The sequence below is a fragment of the Ochotona curzoniae genome, unplaced genomic scaffold, assembly GCF_017591425.1.
Source record: "Ochotona curzoniae isolate NIBS_2020 unplaced genomic scaffold, NIBS_Ocur_1.0 contig_64, whole genome shotgun sequence".
NCBI lineage: Eukaryota > Metazoa > Chordata > Mammalia > Lagomorpha > Ochotonidae > Ochotona > Ochotona curzoniae.
The window spans coordinates 45,947,646-45,966,673 of NW_024466502.1; the positions used below are offsets into that span (position 1 = coordinate 45,947,646).

The 19,028-nt window shown below is 36.4% G+C and overlaps 1 protein-coding gene across 1 annotated transcript in view; it reads right to left on the reverse strand.

Annotated features, from left to right (window-relative positions):
• Positions 1-749: 749 nt before the first annotated feature.
• The window catches only part of KPNA3 (karyopherin subunit alpha 3), a 70,872-nt gene continuing 52,593 nt past the window's right edge, over positions 750-19,028 (reverse strand). Inside the window, exons 7-17 of the mRNA XM_040991447.1 lie at positions 18,097-18,182; positions 15,350-15,436; positions 14,818-14,987; positions 13,633-13,677; positions 10,227-10,358; positions 9,197-9,325; positions 7,769-7,873; positions 7,603-7,674; positions 7,295-7,457; positions 3,987-4,081; positions 750-3,288 (exon numbers count right to left, since the gene is read on the reverse strand). Coding sequence (XP_040847381.1) covers positions 3,190-3,288; positions 3,987-4,081; positions 7,295-7,457; positions 7,603-7,674; positions 7,769-7,873; positions 9,197-9,325; positions 10,227-10,358; positions 13,633-13,677; positions 14,818-14,987; positions 15,350-15,436; positions 18,097-18,182 — 1,183 coding nt within the window. The 3' untranslated portion in view covers positions 750-3,189. The remainder of the gene's footprint in view (positions 3,289-3,986; positions 4,082-7,294; positions 7,458-7,602; positions 7,675-7,768; positions 7,874-9,196; positions 9,326-10,226; positions 10,359-13,632; positions 13,678-14,817; positions 14,988-15,349; positions 15,437-18,096; positions 18,183-19,028) is intronic.

The following is a 19,028-nucleotide window of genomic DNA, read 5'->3' on the forward strand; positions in this document are numbered from 1 at the left end:
ATACTGCACAAAGTCAACGTATTTCTATACTCAGAATATATATATAATATATCATAATTCTTCCTGTTTTCCTAATTAATACGATTTCATTTTTAGCCACAACTTCTAGCAGGTTAAAATGCCCAGGTTTACCACCACTGAAAATTTCCAGCTACAAGTTTTCACAGGTTAGAAAGGTCTTAAATAAGTCTTGATTTTTTAATTTCATGAAATTAAAAACCACATCAACTTCTCAATCAAATTCTTTTTTTCAGCTGCGATGTTTAACTCTTAAGATACACAGGGAGAATGAGAAGTGACAATGGAGGTAAAAATCGGAGTGACTCCATGGCCATCGAAGAAGACAAGGGACCGCAGCTCCCACAGCAGTACAGAGCAGCAAGGCAGGACCCTCCCCGGCAAAGCTTCCTGAGGGAGAATGTTCCAGAACCCAGAACCATAGGACAGTAAGTATCATGGGAGTCACAACATCTTTGTGATACTTTGTTATGGCAGCTTAAGAGATTAATATATAGATTTGGGTATGTATTTGTTACAAAATACTCTCATATCACACATCAATGTGGTCATCCAGTTTGCCATAGTGAGAAAAAGAGATTAAGATAGATACACTGAGAGAGAAATTCATGATTCACTTCCAATATACTGATATCTGAAAAGGAACCCTAAATTTAAATTGAATCATACAGAGGACAAAGCTAAACAATTAGGTTATTTTCAGAAATAAATCTTTCACATTCAATGTTTTATCATATTTGATAGCAGCTTTTTTTTTTATTGGTTACAAAACCTAAGCCCATATACAAAATTAGGAACACATTTAGATGCCTCTTTTGAAAGAACGTTTTAGTCTTTTTTTTTAACTGAGTTTAAAAAAAATAAAAACAATGCAATTTTTTAAACACTGTTTTGAAAACTTAAAAGTGCAGCAATATACTTAGATTCCTTTATCTATGAAATGGTGCAATTCCAATTCAAAACTGGTAAGGTCACAACAAATCCAATCAAGCAAATGCACACACAGGTCTGCACTACTTGACGCTAATGTTCTCTAAAAAATGTTAGTTTGCACTTAAAACACAAGAAGAAATAAGAATTATCGCAGTAGAGGTCCAATTTTCATCTGAATGTGTGCAAAATTTTAAAAGGCAACTGTCAGTTAAGAATGGATAGTTCAGAAAAAACTAAACTGAAAGGGGTACAATTCACAATATTAAGAAGATTTGGACTTGAAGGGTTTCACTGAAGTTTGTGACCTTAATTTGCTTTGATCATTGTATTCCTACTTTTAGTGAACACCACGCAGTTTCAAAAATTTAGACGAGCATGTCTGAACAGGATGCAGTTACCATATGAAGCTTTAACTCAAAATTTGGATAAAGAAAAAAAGGCACAATGAACTTCAACTCAATTTTATGTGCACAAGAGTTGAAAAATCTGAGCCACCTTAAAGAGAAATTGATTCTAAAATTTATAAAACCTATAAATAATCAGAGGCCAAACCACTATATTAAAACAGATTCTCTAGCAAGTAAAAATCTTGCAGTTTAAACATACGCTTGTATCAAATTTAGATACAAGACAAAAAACTCGCTCTTTAAAGTGGCTCCACCTTGGCAGATACATATATTTGTAATGAATGCACACTTGCTATGTGTTGTTTATCAGTGAAACACCCCAGCTGATTCACAAAGCTCTGATGGCATCTGTCTCATCTTCATCACAGTAAATACACCCCCCGTCGTAACTAAATTACATTAATTTTCTATCCTTTCACATCAATGTATTGGGAAATTATACCCAGTAAACAAGAGCAACAAAACCATTTCTATGACAGCACAAATTATTTAGTTTTAAAAATTTCAAATCCATAGTCTCTCATTAATAACTGGGTCAGACAATTTACCAAAAGCAATGACTTTACACAGCAAACCAGACTTTGCAGAATTATTTGAAGACCTCTGCAAATCAGGCTTATGTTAAGTAACTGCAATTATTCCTCTACTTAGATCCCCATCTGAATCTTTTAATATGCGAATATGCGTTTTACAGAAGGATCTGAATTCCAAATACTCAAAGAATGAAGTTTTAGGACACTTCTAAATAGTTGCTGGTTTGTTGCCAACCACATTATCAAAAGCACTGGTTACTAAGTAAAAAATATTTTAAGACTAAATTACAGTAAACATGAAAGCTCCACAGTTTAAACCCAATAAAAATCAACCATATCCAATTATCAAATCAAAACAAAAAATTAACTCCTGAAAGCTGAGAGCAAGATTTTTTTAAGCATCACCAATGGATATTTTAGACCTTTACCATTTTCTTTTTTCTTTTTGTTTTTCCTTATAATCAGGGACTCTTGCTTTCAACTTAAACAGAAGTTCAAGTCCGTAACAGGTTGTAGCTCAGGTAAAATACCATGCACAGCATTTGATTACTTCAAAACAGCAGGAACACACAGGCTGAAGTGAGTGGTCGAATAGGGCTTGCTGTTCTCAAAAATTAGGTTTAATGGCGAACACATTACCATCCATATCTAAAGTTCTTCCTCCAACCCTGGCTTCTGAGGCAGATAAACACATCAATTACTGGTAGATGAAGTACAGTTTTTTTTAATCAATAACCAAGTTTCTTGTTTTTAAGTTACTTTTTTTGTGTGTCAGTTCCACCAATGAAAATCATTTGGCTTGTACTTTAAAATCTATTCTTCCACATAAAGAATATGAAAGTATGTTTGTGGAAAACAATGATGGAGGCTCAGAACATACTGCACCTCTTTAGTCTTCTAATGTGTATTATACATCATACCAAAGTGTCTTGATCCACAGCGCACCATTTTCCAAAGGAGTATCAGTGGGTAGCTGACATGCCACCACTATGGAATATTCTAAACCAGAGACTGCAGTTGTCAGCATGTGGCACCAGGGAACAGGGAAAAATAGGGTAGTTGAGATTGTTAAGGAGAATTCTAAAACAGTTTAGGAAATCATGCATATGCATTTACAGTCCATGTGAGAGTGACTTTTGGCAACTGCAAAGTGACTGAGACATGGCTTGCTGCAGAAGCATCAAAACGAAGAGGCATGTGTGTTTTTGGAGCCTTTTGTTGCTGTTGTTCTTATTGTTTGGTAGCCATCTGGTGGTGCTTTGTATTTGATGTTGGAAAGATGCTGCACTCAGACGAACTCAAAAATTAAATTCTTTTGTTTGAAGGTTGGCTGTTGGGTCAAAATTGTAAGTACCTCCTTGTGTTGCTTCAGGAATGAGGCTAGGATCTTCATCGATCTATGAAAGAAACAAGAACAAATGCCCTTATCATGTTATGCTACTATCCATCATTGCATAATCTAAACTGATGAAAGAATCTATGAGGATGTTTTAGCCACATGAAAATGTTTGGATAAACCAGCAACAAATTTATTAAGAAACTGAAGACTTCAAAAGTGAAATTCACGTTGAAAACATTCCCTTTCTTAACATCTACTTAACCAATCTAGATAATGTACTATGTGTATAGTTAATATTTATTCCCAGATGATAAACTAACTATAAAGGCATCAAGAGCAGTTTCTTCTTCTTTTTTTTTAATTTAAAAAACATGCTTATAAAGGGAACAGATTTTATATGCAGGCTTTTAAGTGCATGACCATGCCTCATCTTCTTTCATCCCATTCCCTCATCTCCATCCTGACTTTTTTTTGGTGATATTTTCAATTTACTTAGTAATTTTCTACTAAATAAGAAATTCAACAAGTAGTAGAAAAAAACCACAAAGAACTGTTTCCATAATTTCATCTTATACTAAAATTTCAAAGTATTTAAGAAAAGTGACTAAACAACACATCTAACAGAACACAGTATAAACTTAACTCATAAATATGTACACATAAAGTATAAACTTAAGGAAACTTAAATCTCAAATAAAAGAAAAACTAGTAAATTCATATACACAGATTTAAATGTAAATTTTAATAAATACTTACATCATCACCGGAGAAATACTGATCTATGATTTCAAATGCTAATTTATATATATCTTCATTTTCATGTTGCTGCAAAACTTCAATTTTCTCCAAACCTTTTAAAAATAATCAAAATAAACAAGGAGATAATGATTAAAACTATGCACATTTTAATCACAGAAAACCTTAAGGAACTTTGGACCTCCCCACTAAAAATAAACAAAAAAATCAAATGAAAGAAAACAAAACCAATAAACAGGTAGACATCTGAGCTTCTCTGATTGGAGGAACAGCCTCCCACTGAGTCTTTCTGAGAAGCCCCGAGTACCTGGCCCCCAAGACAGGCAGGTAAAAAAGCCCAACCTCCCTTGGACAGACGAAGAAGGTATGGCACAGAGATGTCAAAAAAAAAAACTAAAACAATCCAGGGAAAAAGCCTGGTCTATTCAACAAATGCTGTTGGGATAACAGGAGACAGCCTGGGACAGCTTACAGAATTCAGAAGCAAGACCCACACCTGTCACATTACACAAAAATCAGCTCTAAATGGTTCAAGGACCTAAATCTACACCCAGAACCATCAAACTATTAAAGGAAAATATAGGAAATATTCTCCAAGAAATAGAAAGGGGGAAAGTCTTAGAAAAGACACCCAAAGCATAGGCAGTCAAAGCCAAAATGAACAAATGGGACTATACCAAACTAAAAAGCTTTTGTACAGCAAAGGGAACAATTAACAAAGTGAAGAAGCAATCAAAAGAATGGAAGAAAATTTTTGCATACTGTGCAAGTGATAGGGGACTAATATCCAGGATTTAAAAAGAGCTTCAGAAACCCAGGGACAGTTAAACACACAAACAAACCCTGTGAAAAAATGGGCAAAGAAAATGAACATTTTTCAAAAGAACAGATTTCAATGGCTAAGACATATGAAAAAATGCTCAGGCTCCCTAGACATCAGGGAGATACAAATGAAAACCACATTGAGGTACCACCTAACTCCAGTCAGATGGGCCTGCATTCAGAACTCAACTAACAACACCTGGTGGCATGGATGTGGGGAGAAAGGTACCCTCCTTCAATGTTGGTGGGAGTGCAGGCTAGTACAACCACTGTGGAAATCAGTATGGAGAGTGCTTAGAGAATTGCAAATAAACCTACCATATGACCCAGCTAACCTTCTCCTAGGAATATATCCAAAGAAACTGAAAACTGCATATGAGACGGGGATTTGTAATCCCATATTCACAGCAGGACAATCCATAACAGCAAAGACATGGAAACAATCCAGATGCCCATCTAAAGAAGAGTGGTTGAAGAAACTGTGGTACGGCTATTCCATGGAATATTACTCAGTCATCAAAAAGAATGAAATTATACCATTTGCAACCACAATGTACCAACTAGAGACCATTATGCTCAATGAAATCAGTCAATCCACAAAAGAAAAATGTTCTCTCTAATATAAGGAAACCATCATACAAATTGGAATGTATGGTGATGAGTAGTGGAGGATACCATGTTCAGGTGTGGGAGTGCAGTGCAACATGCATCCCTGCTTCTGGGTAGAAGATGGACTACCAAAGTGCTGGACATATCTACACAATGGGATGATGGACTGTCTGACATTGTCTGTACCAGCAATGTTGGGCACACTTAAATAGCAGCCTGATGGAATTGTAACTACATATGAAGGAATGTACCATTGTGACAAAGTGGAGAAAATCAGTCAGGGGCTGGAAACTGGGGGAAGGAGAATCCCAGACTATACAGAATTGTACCAGGACAGTGACAATGAGATGTGGGATTACTCCAAGTTGTGGTAACATCATCATACGTGTGTCAGATAGTAATCTGGGGCTTTCTCTTTGCTTTCTTGACACTATGACTTTCATATATAACTACCAAAAAACTAAAAAATTGGGACAAAAAAAAGAGGTAACAGTTTTAAATTTTAAAATTATTTTCAAAAAGTGAGTAAGATTCTTATGACCTAATCATCAAAAAAACCTGGGGTAATTTTTAGACCAATCATCACACAGTGGCTTCATTCATATTTCCAATACATACTCTATGCATCAGAACCACAGGCTTATGCATTTAAAACCTAGTAATATTCAGGCTCAGCACTCTAGTGGCTAGAGTCCTTGCCTTGAAAGTGCCGGGATCCAATATGGGCGCAGATTCTAATCTCGGTGCCCCCACTTCCCATCTAGCTCCCATGCTTTTAGCTTGTGAAGGTAGTTGAGAATGGCCAAAGCCTTGGGACCCTGCACCAGCACCAGAGACCCGGAAGAGGCTCTGGGCTCCTGGCTTCAGTTCAGCTCAGTTCCGGCTGTTGTGGCCACTTGGGGAGTGAATCAGCAAACTGAAAATCTTCCTCTCTGTCTCTCCTCCTTTCTGTATATCTGACTTTCCAATCAAAAAACAAACAAACACCTAGCAATATTTTTTCTTGAAATGTCTTTTTCACTAGGTTACAGAAGTAACAGGATACATTTATTTGTTTTTTTTTTTTAAGATTTATTTTTATTATTTTTTCATTGGAAAGGCGGATATACAGAGAGGAAGATCTTCCGTCCGATGATTCACTCCCCAAGTGAGCGCAACGGGCCGATACTATGCTGATCCGAAGCCAGGAGCCTCTTCCGGGTCTCCCACGCAGGTACAGGGTCCCAAAGCTTTGGGCCGTCCTCGACTGCTTTCCTGGGCCACAAGCAGGGAGCTGGAAGGGAAGCGGGGCTGCCGGGATTAGAACCGGCGCCCATATGGGATCCCGGGCGTGCAAGGCGAGGACCTTAACCACTTGCGCCACCGTGCCGGGCCCTATTTGGGGTTTTATGACACACTTTACATCCATTATCTTTGACAACTACTTTCCTTTTTTTTTTTTCGTAAAGTGCTACTATAAATAGTAAATAGTTAATAGAAGCAAAATAAAAATCAGCTTCTTAGAATTCACTGTGTATGAATTCACTGATTTTTATTTTGCTTCTATTAACTATTTACTTCTGTCACCTTGGATAAGACTTATTAACATTCCTGGAATAATTTTTCAGTTCTACAGAATGCTTTACAGATGAGTATTCTAGGATGCTAATGCTATAAAGAATATTATAAAGTCACTCAGCAATGTAAATCTCTAGGAAGGTGTATCCATAACCAATGTTTACACAAAGCATAGGCTAATTTTTAAAAAATTTTTCTTTGAATGCTAACAGTAAAGCATAGAAATTTACTTTGATCTAACAACAGTCAATGCTAACAATTTTCTTTCAGATGAGTTGACCTTAAAAGAAACTACTTTTTTTCAATCCATCCATCCTTACCTCCACATTCTTCTATTATTTCAGCTATTGTGCTTGCTTCATCACCAGCCATGATCAGAATGTTTTTGAGGCCATCCAGAACCACCTGGACAACTTGAGAGTCTTTCACAGACAGTAAATTACAGAACGGTGGTATCACATTCTGCTGTACAAGGTACTCAACCTAGACAAGAGACGAGAAGCATTTTTATTTACATAATTTTATTTTGCCAAAGAAGATCACAGCACAAAGCTTAAAATCAATTAGCAATTCCTAACTATGATAGTGGTTTACTTTGTACTGGTAATGATAGTTTTGTCAAACTCACTTGATCTTTTCTGCCACTTATTGTTAAGTTGCTAATTGCCCAAGCAGCTTCTTTCTGTGTTCCAAAGTCCCCCTGGAGGTTGAAGAAGAAATAAATTGAATTTCTTATCCAAAATCTTTGCTTGTAACAGATAAACAGACACGATGGAATTCATCATATGACTGACCTTAGCAAGCTGATGAATAATCATAGGGATTAATCCAGCATCTATTACAGCTTGAACTTGTTGCTGGTTGCCTGCTGTTATGTTGGAAAGGAACCAAACAGCTTCCTAATTGAATAAAAATACAGGGCACCTTTATTTGAGAAATTATATCTTTAATGCTCTTATATTTTTAAGATATCTTACATGCAAAGTTACAAAATCACATGAGTTACATTAAAAGGACTGCACTTAAAAAATGACTGGGTTATATACAGCCTGCTACTTAAAACAAATTTCTGTCCATAATGTTTAGGCCTCAGGAATCTGACCTCATTTCACTCAATAATATGCAAGTCTATCAGACACAAGGAACAGCTCTAGGCAATGGTAACAGAGCAACAAATAAAACAAAAATCTGTTTATGAAGCTTACATTTCTATGTATTGGCTCCATCTACAAGATTTACAGCTGAATCTCTGAATATTTTGTTAAATAATTGTTTTGTTTTAAAAACATTTAATCACAAGAAATACTAATTCAAGTGTCCCATAAAAATTAACCCACTAAGATATAATTATTTTCAGTGAAAAGCAGCAAGCATTGGCGAAGCTATGGTGATATCACATTGCTTGTGGGAAAAGTAAAATGTGCAATTTCTCTGGAAAACAGCTTAGCAGTACCTCAAAATGCTAAACACAGAATTACCACATAACCGAGCAGTTCCACTCCTGGTTATATACTTAAAGGAATCCAAAGCATGGACTCAGATTTCGATGTCAATGATCACTATAGCATTATTCATAACAGTGAAAAGGCGGGAACACAAATGTCCATGAAGAGATTAACACATTACAGGATGGTAGCTACTTAGTCATAAAAACGAACGTAGCTCTAACACAGGCTACAAAATGGCTAATGCTGAAAATATGCTATGTAAAGAAATCCATGCATAAAAAGACCTAAGTACCATAAAATTAATAATAGAGATACCTGCCATTCAAGTGGCAGATTTTCTATGAATGTTCACCCAGGGCTACCAATTTAATGTTTGTTGCTATTCCTCATTCTATTTGAATATAACCAAACGAAGGGCAGGAGCTTAGCCAGGCAGTTGCCGTTATCAGTTAAGACACCTGCATGCCCCGCCCAGCCCAGGCTTAGTCACAGCAGGCATTTGGGGAACCAAAGGATGGAAATACTCTGTCACTGAACAAATAATTCTCTTTTTCTAATTTAAGGGCAAAAACAATCTAAGAATATGTTTTATTCAGGGCTCCTCTTAAACAATTTAAACTTCAAAAAATACGATTATAAATTTGATTTGAAACAATTCTCAGTTGTAGTGGTTTTGAAGAAAATCACAAACGAGCATCAAAAGAAACAAGGGACAGTCAAAAATGAGGGAACAAAGAACAAAAAATAAAATGATGAGGCCACAATATGGCTTACCTTATTTATCTTCTCTTTTGGGTGTGATAAGAGATTTGGGAAGTGTGACAGGACATCACAGTTGAGGACAACCTGGGTTTGCTCGTCAGTGCCGGTCACAATATTGCCAACTGCTCTGAGTGCTGCTGTCTGCAGGGGGATAAAATGTTCTAAGTTTGTTTGTTTAAAAGGAAACTGAGTCAATGTTTTCAAAATTCTAAGGAAAAGTAAAAATGCAAGGAGTGAATGATTAACACCTTTTTCATTCTTAGACAAGGCATTAAGCCAACTGAACAATTCTGAGTTTTAAACAATCTCTCAAGAAAAAAATAAAAGTTTATTAAAAATTGTGTGGAAAATAATGCAAGAAAGATCAGAAAGGGGGAGATTAAAATTTAAAACTATCTAGTTTTAAAGAGCAAGTTTTATTGATACACTAAACTGACACCAGGAAGATGTGAACTAAGTGCTTGGAAAGCACTTTGGTAGAAGTAGGATGAACAACAGATGTCTGAAGAAAAGAAAGAGTGGTAGTGGGCTATCGCAATTATCAGAAGAAAAAACAGAGACACGAACCAACTAAATAACAGCTCATAAAGGTAAGGAGAGATAGATATTAAAGCTACATTCCTCGCCATCCCCTCCCCCACATGAAAAAAGGAGGAAAGAAATTGATAATGTAAAGAAAAAAAATGACAACAGAAATCGAGATTTTTAGGTTAGATCAAGCTGTCCAGCCTAAGGTACTGGAAGAACGGGTTCATGGGAAAAGATCAATTAATTCCATTTTTGGCTGGAATAACAACAGATAGCCTGAACATCAGAGGATGTCTAAACGGTCAAGTACAATTAGCTATCTGAGTCAGAAAGCCAGAAATCAACCTGGGTGAAACCAGGATTTTGAAATCAACCAAATCCTGTTAGGGAACTACTGCAGAAATCTGGAAAACAAGTGCTTATTCAAAGAATTTAAGTATGTATGGTTATATTAAGTCAACTGGTAGCAACAGAAGTAATTCTATACAACTAAAAACTATTTGAGAATACTCACTTGAACTTTTACTTCCTGGTGGCTTAGAAGGGGCACAAGAAATGGCACAACCCCAGAATCAATAACCATCTGTATCTGTTCGTTGCCTCCATCTGTCAAGTATGACAGAGCCCAAACAGTGTCTACAAGAATCTACAGGGAGAAGAGAATATCCAGGTCATGTATTTGAATGCTTAAAATATATAACACATCTCAGCAGCAGTGAAAGAAAAGGTAACCAAGTTTTGTTTTGGTACACAGACAGTTAACTACTTACATGATTCATCTACTGAACCTAACAGGTCCTTTACACCTCTCTCTCAAAGCCCATGTCAGACCATTCTTAACAAAAATGACACATGATAGTACGGAACAATTTCCAAGCCAGCTTCAGCTATGTATGTATTAGATAAGTCATTTTAAAAATAGAAGGAGGGAGGGTTGTTGTGGCACAGGGAGTTAAGTTACTGCTTGGGAAACCTGTCTCCCTAATCAGAACTCCTGATTCCACCCTGGCGACTGTTTCTATCCTAGATCCTGCCTCCCAAGTAGGAAGACCACATGGAATCATTGGTTCCTGACACCAACCTAGCCCAGCCCAGCTGCTGCCAGGAATATTAGTTGTTTTTTTTTTTTAAAGATTTTATTTAATTTTATTGGAAAGTCAGATATATAGAGAGGAGGAGAGACAGAGGGGAAGATATTCCCTCCATTGATTTACTCCCCAAGCCAGGAGTTTGGAACCTTTTCCCAGGTCTGCTTTGTGGGTGCAGGGTCCCAAGGCTGTGGGCCGTCCTCCACTGCTTTCCCAGGCCACAAGCAGGGAGCTGAATGGGAAGCAGGGCCACTGGGATTAGAACTGGCATCCATATGGGATCCTGGCGTATACAAGCTAAGGACTTCAGCTGCTAGGCCACTGTGCCAGACCCTAGGGAACATTAGTTTTAATACGAAAAACTGTAAGATTATCTCCATAGGCAACTGAAAAATGTATAACATACGGTGATAAAACATATAAAATAAGAATTTATGAATATTCAGAGTAACAGAAAAAGAATAACAAAGAAGCTAGCAAATTTGATTACACAGAAAGTTTGAACAGTAAAATGAATCAGTAAAGGCAAAAAATACATTGAGAAAGTAGTCCAGGTAATAAATCTGCAAAAATTCATGGAAAATTAATGAACTCATATTCAAATTCACTCATAGTTAGTAAAATGCAAGTTAAAACTGACATAGTTTCTTACTTATCAAAACTTTAAAATGTGCATTACACCCTACTGGCAAGTTATACAGAAATCACCATTGTGTGTTGCTACTGAAAAGGGAAAATGATAGCAATCCTGCTTCTAGGAATTTACGCTGAAGAACTGCCTGCTATAGCACAGAACAAGAACATTTACTGTTGTGTTATTTGTATGAGCAAAATTTAATCAACAGCCTTAAAGTCTACCCATAGTAGTGTGCTTGAATAAACTGTTGACAAAACAGAATCTTGTACAGAATGATACAATGCCGTGTCCTCTGATGTTTCAGGAGGTTACTCAAACTGTTCCCAATGGCCAGAGATGAGCCAATCCAAAGCTGGGAGTCAGGAGTTTCTTCCTGGTCTCCCACGTGGGTACAGTGACCCAAGTAACTGGGCCATCTTTGCTTCTTTCCCAGGTCATAAGCAGGAAGCTGGATCAGAAGTGGAGCAGCCAGGACACAAAGTGGCACCCATATGGGATGGCTGCTGCAGCAGACAGAGGATTAGTTTGCTATGCCATTGTGCTGCCCCCTCAATTAGCATAATAGCATCTGAAAGGCTTGGAGGGGAAGGTAAGTAAGAGCTAGGTCTTGGGCTCTTGACATTACCGATTCTTGCAATATCTCTTTAGTTTTAATGGTTTTGTTAAAAAAATTAATAGCATATTACAGAACCAATCTACTTTCCTCTGTTTTCCACAAAGTCTGCTCTGTTATCACTAACCCACTAAAAGTTGCTCAGTGCCTTTGATGCTTATGTTTTGAATAGTTACCGTCTTTCACCATCAGAGCTTTTTCTATTGATTTTTGTTGCCTTTTTCCTCTTGATTTCTATGAAAAACTACTTGGCTTTTGTGGCTACTGACATTCAATAAGTGTATTCTTTTCCTTGTAATTAATCATGTGCCAGTCCTGAGCTCTATCTCTTTTTCTCTATTTGTATCTGCCTTTTACTGCTAGAGAGGATTAAAACTTTTATGTCTGGGTACATCAAACATTTGAAAATGGCTTAGAGAGCTGGTCTCTAGACACACAAAACAGGAGACACGCATAAGACTTGAAAACTCTGTAAGATTGCTTCAAGTTAACAATTTTCTTGAAAACTTATATTAAGTAAACCAACATTTTTATTTCTAGCAATTAAAAATCTTATAGTAAATGAGCTGGCTTTGTGGCATAGCAAGTTAAGCTGCAATCTGTGGTGCTGGTAACCCATATGGGCACCAGTTGGGTCTTTCCTGCTCCATTTCCTATCAAGCTCCCTGCTAACGGCCTGGGAAAGCAGAAGGTGGCCCACATCTTTTGGGCCCCTGCATTCACATGGGTAACTCAGATGTGTCTGCAGACTTCAGCCACGGTAATCTGGGAGTGAACAGTGAACAAGAGATCTCTCAGCATCTCCCTTTGTGAACTCTAAATTTCTGAAAATAAGCATATGCTCAGGTAAAAGAGCTTTACTAATTGCTGTCACCTCTCAGGAAATATGCTAACAAATACGTTATACTAGGCACCATTGCTGAAAACTATGAGTCCAGTATATCCTGGATCAGATTTATAAAATGCTAACTAGCATCAAGTAATATTCAAATACTTATGAAAAACTGCCTGATGCCGCAGGTGCTACATCCCTGCCTTTTCTCCTACTCTTTTGCAATTTATGCATCCACTACATTGCTTTTATAATCTTATTTCATAGTTCTTTTTCCTTTAACACCACTGCTCAAAAGCAGGGAATGGCTTTAGCCCATGTTCTGAAATAGTCGCTGCTAAGCATCTATTCAATGTCTTTATTTTCATCAATCCTTTAAATGCAAATAAATCCCCAATCTTTAATATCTTTTTGCTTCTTGGAAAAATACATTGCCAGAAAAAAATCAGTCTCAAATAAACTCACTTTATCTTCTAACACTTAATTTTTCCCTCCCTAAACCATTCCTACTACCGGTTCTAATTCATACTTTCATCATCTTTAAACCTAATACAATGGGAAAACAGGTCTACCAACATTCAAACTTTAAACTCCCATTATCTTTTCACTAAGTTATTTGCCTGTAACAGATAACTATTTCTCTGCATAACAGGTATAGCAATCCTCTATATTGTGGAAGTTTGACAACATATGCTGAAATTATTTTAAAACACTTCCAGTCTCATCAAGAACAAAATTTGCTTTACTTACATTAATGTCCGTATGGTATATGAGTACACACAAAGCTGGCAAAATCTGAGGAAAGAAGATAAACAACAGGTAATACTAGAAATGATTATATACTTGTAAAATTAAAACTAATGTTCAGAGAAAGCAATTAAATACTCTTTGCAAGGCAAAAAAAAGCAATGTTAAACTTGTTCGAAAGTCTACTAGAAAAATGAAAATCTGATATATCAAGTTAAAAAAACAAAATCATGTTTCAAATGTCCAATTAAAGCACCCAAATAAATCTGACAAAGATTAATGTATCTTAAGGGAAAACATTTGCTTTCAGCAACCTTTTCTGTGACTTATGTTAACGGGGAAGAATGGAGATGCAAGCACATAGTTAGAGCTATTTAGGAAAAACTAGTCTTCCAATTGTTATCATTATCTTACTTACCTGCTAGGAAGTAAAAATAAAATTTTATTTAATGAGCTACTTGAGTCACATTAAGGATTTTAACTTGTTTTAGTCACGAAATTAGCAAGTACAACATAAAGCTTTGCTTGCTGAATTTAAGCCTTAAAAATCTCTTTTTAACATCTGGGAAGGAGAGAGTAGAGGGAATCACATTGCATAACTATGCATAACAACTAAAAAGAGCTGATTTTGGTAAAGGGGCTTATGCACTCACAGTCAGTGGATCTCTACACAGTCAAATGAATAAAATTTGAGTTTTTAAAAACTCAAAATAGACATTTCTATATATTATATGTTAATAGGAATGGCTTTATTTTAATTAACAGATTTAACAGAAAGTGTACCACACTTTAACAACTCTAATTTTGCCTGGAATCAACTGGGCTTAAGGCAAATTCACTTAAGAACATTTGCATATAATAAGTATATTCATTTTATATGTAGCAACCCTTTTTAATTCACCTTTTTTTTTAACAATAAGCTAACAATACAATATAGCTATAAAATTTTGGAATTTTTAAAAAAATGTTTCTATTTGGATTTATTATGAGGTTTCTTTCTTTTGAAAAGCCATTAGAAAGTAAGCATTAGGAAGATTAACATTCTTCAAGACATTCAAATTTCACAGGAGTCAGTAAATATGGCATTTTACCTGCAATGAAACCAGTATTTGTGTTACTCATTGCCTGTGCATGAATACCTATAGCATAAACATAGGGAAAATCTGGCCTTTACAATTCTTCATTTACCTCCTGAACTGTCTCCATAGGCGGTGGGGGATCCTTATTCCTGCAGAGATTGACAATGACCCATGTGACGTTCCGAAGGAAGGTGATGGGAATGGAGGGATTGATGAAGGACAGAAGAGGTTTGACAACTCCCAGTGATATGACATAATCTCTACATTGAGGACCATCACCTACAGAAATGAAAATTGTATTTAAAAAAAAATTACATTCAGGATGAAAAAGTCTGAAATGTATGCAATGGCTCATGTCGGGACATTGATGTTCTATGTTTCCTCACCATTAGTCAAAGGCACAAAGTGCTGTTGCTTTCCCAGATTTTCATTTGGGGAACACAAATTTAACCTACCAATACTGAAAGTAAATGTATATCTATTTCAGAAAAGCACCACTTTAAGAATGTATGTATGATGCAAGAAGATAATCAACTCACATTATGTTCAGAGGAAACATAGTGTGTAATGGCTATGCCAATGTAAGAAAAAAGTTCATTAAGATTCTTAGTTGGAGTCTTTTCCCATCTAAATGGACTTACCTATGATGTTTCCCAAAGCCCAGACTGCTTGTTCACAAACATTTTGATGTGGTGAATGTAGAAGTCTCAGAAAAAGAGGCACAGCATCTGCAATAAAGTAACATGAATATTTTACACTGAAATGATGCAGACAAGTTTATAAAGTCCAACCTGACACACTACGTCAGGTGTCCAATTAAACATCACTGGAAGAATAAAGGTGACAAATATCTTTACCTTAAAAATAACTAATTTCAGTATTTTTTCTCCTAGTAATATTTGAGTAACACAAAAATGATATATCCAAAGGCTACTGTTAACTAATTAATAAACAAAAAAGACATGTAACAAGGTGTAATACTTTGGTTCAATTAATTTCAATTTGTGAGATGAGTTAACCAAAGAATGAATTAATTTTATACCAGGCCTTATTATATGTTAAAATGTTTATCACTATAATCCTTATTCTTCATATAACTTACACATTGCACCTATTTTCAAGATAGGCCAGATCATATTTTCTTGATTTCAACCGAGTACTACCTGCAGGGTTTTATGCTACACCTGTATTATCTAATATTCTTATTAAAACTGTTGGCTTTGTCCTCTACTTGAAAGGCAGAGTGACGGAGACAGAGATTTCCCACCTGCTGGTTCATTCCTCCAATGTGTAGGACAGCCAGGACTGGGCCACACAAAAGCGGAACTTGGAACTCTGTTCTAGTTTCCTACCTGAGTAGCAGCAGCCCAAGCACTTGAACCACCACCTGCTGCCTCCTGATGCGCCTCATCAAGGAGCAAGGAGGAAGCTGACCATCTCAGACTAGAACCAGCACTCCAACATGGTGTTAAACCATCCAGAGGTTTAACCTACTGTGCCACAGTGCCTGTTCCTGATTTACAGATAACAACTTTGTTTAGACAAAAATACACGTAATAGAAATTATTCCAGTGTATAAAACTATTATTTTTAGTACTTACACAGAGTTGTGGAGTCATCATCACATTCTAATTTTATATTTTTATTATCCTCAAAAGCAATCCAATACCCATCACAGTAACTCTCCTATTCACTCTTCTGTTCTCCATTTCCCTAGCTTTGTGCAACTACCAATTATTTGACTATTGTCCTTAGGGATATTCTTGTTATGAACATCTCATATAAATGACACCTTAACCTCTATGTTGGATTTTGTGTGTGGCTTCTTTCACTTAGTGTAACGTTTTCCAGGTTCATTCGTCATGTAGCATGTATCAAAAATTGATTTTTTTTAATGCTAAATTGCATTTTAATGCATCCATTCTAATGCATCTTCTCAAAGTTAATAAAAATTTAGATAACTATGAACATCAATGTTTTTAATATTTATGCACAAATATTTCTGGACACGTTTTCCTGTCTCTTGGTTTCAGTTAGGAGAATGACACGTTATATAATAAGTCTACATTTTGTTTTTTGAAAAACTACTACACCATTTTACATTCCAACCAGTGACTCGCATTTATTACTTTAATTTTTGCTTATCACTTCTGTAAAAAGAGATCAACATCACTCACTCAGACAAGATAACCAAGAAATAAACAATGAAAGCAAACCACTGTCATTAAACTGTACTTACTAGTTCCTATTGAAAGTGCCACTCTAAGCCCTTCTCCCTTTTTCACAACTTACACCTAACTAGAAACTTTCTTAGACACTCCTTATTGAAATATCAGAAAAAGAGTATAAGGAGAATAATATTCTTACTATATAATTCAATGTAACTATCATATACTATTTTAAAAATCAGCTTGCTGGGCCCGGCACAGTAGCCCAGCGACTAAAAGTCCTTGCCTTAAACGTGCCAGGATCCCATATGGGTGCTGGTTCTAATCCTGCTGGCCACACTTCCCATTCAGCTCTCTGCCTAGTGGCCTAGGAAAGCAGTCAAGGACAGCCCAGGGCCTTGGGACCCTGCACTCACATGGGAGACCCAGAAAAAGCTCCTGGCTCCTGTCTTTGGATTGGCTCAGCTCTGGCCATTGTGGTCACTATTGGGTGGAAGATGTATCTCTATCTCTCCTCCTCTCTTTATATCTGACTTTGCAATAAAAAAAGAATTTCTTAAAAAAACAAAAACAAAAAACAACAGAAACTCAGCTTGCTAGCTCAATAAATACCTAAAGTTTCACACTGCAAGGAACTACAAAGTTGGTGATAACCAGAGTTTTTCAAACAGTTTGTATCAGCTTTGGTTCACACACATAACTACTAGTCTATCTTAAGGTAAATAGAAAAAAAAAATTTTTTTAATTTATCTCTTTATTTTGAAAGTCATAGTTAATGGAGAGACAGATTCTTCACCCACTGCGTCACTCTCCAGATGGCTACACTGTCCAGGGCTCAGCCAGGAGTTTCATCTGGGTCCTTATAGAACAGCCAACATCCCAGGTTCTTGGGACATCTTCCACTGCTTTTCTCAGGCCAACAGCAGGAAGCCAAACCGCAAGTGCAACAAGCAGGACACAAACTTGTGTTCATATGTGGTATGCTCATATGTGACACTGTTGCTGGTAGTCTTACCCTCTCTTCTACAATGCCAGTCACAGTAACTCTAATTAAAACCATTTAAAAATCACCATTTGAAAGATATTAATCATTGGGGAAAAAAATCTAAAACCCACTAATTTTAAAACATTACAAGGTAAAATTTGGTCTTTACTACAAAACTGTACTTCCTTACCATCATAAAAGAAAATTCCAAGAATAAACAATTTAATTTACTTACTAGACTGTACAACAGCTTGAGTCTGTGCAGAAGTTCCTGATGCTATATTAGTTAGTGCCCAAGCAGCTTCAAACTGTAATGATGGACTGCAAACAAAGCATTCAAAAAATCTTTTCAGACTCATAACTAACAAGGTCCACACATGTCAGACCTATACGGGCCATTCTTTACACAGTCCCTGCATTTCACCTGGTTATATCCATCTGCCTGCTGGGTATCTCCACCCGTGTATCTTACTGGCTCCCAAAGCCAAAGCTCCCAAATTTAATCCTACTTCTTTAAGTATACTGGTAGCAGCAATTTGTAACTAGTCATTATTTTCCTTGACTCTTCTTTCCCACAGGCACCATATCCAACAAATGAGTCACATCAATTTTACCTCCTGAATATTTCCTGTATTTATAGAATTAATTCTAGTATCACTGTGTTAGTTGAGACTCTTCTCATCTCACTTGAATGTGTATTCCTAAGAATATTCATAGATTTCAAAATGGTTTTGCACCAAAATAAACTCATACTTTCTACTTTAGTTTCTATAAAAGTCTGAAGCACTTTCACAATTTCAAGTAGAGATGGAAGACCTCAAAAAGATAGTGAAGACTAAATTAAGTGTTCAAAAACAGATTTTACAAGGCAGGCACTGACAACTACTAGGGAGACTAAAGATCATGAGTGAAATGATCACATGTATGGATGACAGGAAATAGATCAGAAGGCTTGAAGCCAAGGAGATAATGCCTAAACCCAACAGGGGTTTTATGTGTGGGTATGTGCATGCGCACTGGGGAGCAGGAATGAGGAGTGTGTTTCAAGTCCAATGTTTTAAAACTTGAAATTTATTTCACTAATTATAGGCTGCTACTGAAAAGAGTAGCAAAGAAAATAATATTAAGATCAATGGTTTGCAGAACGAATAACAAATTTAAAGGCTG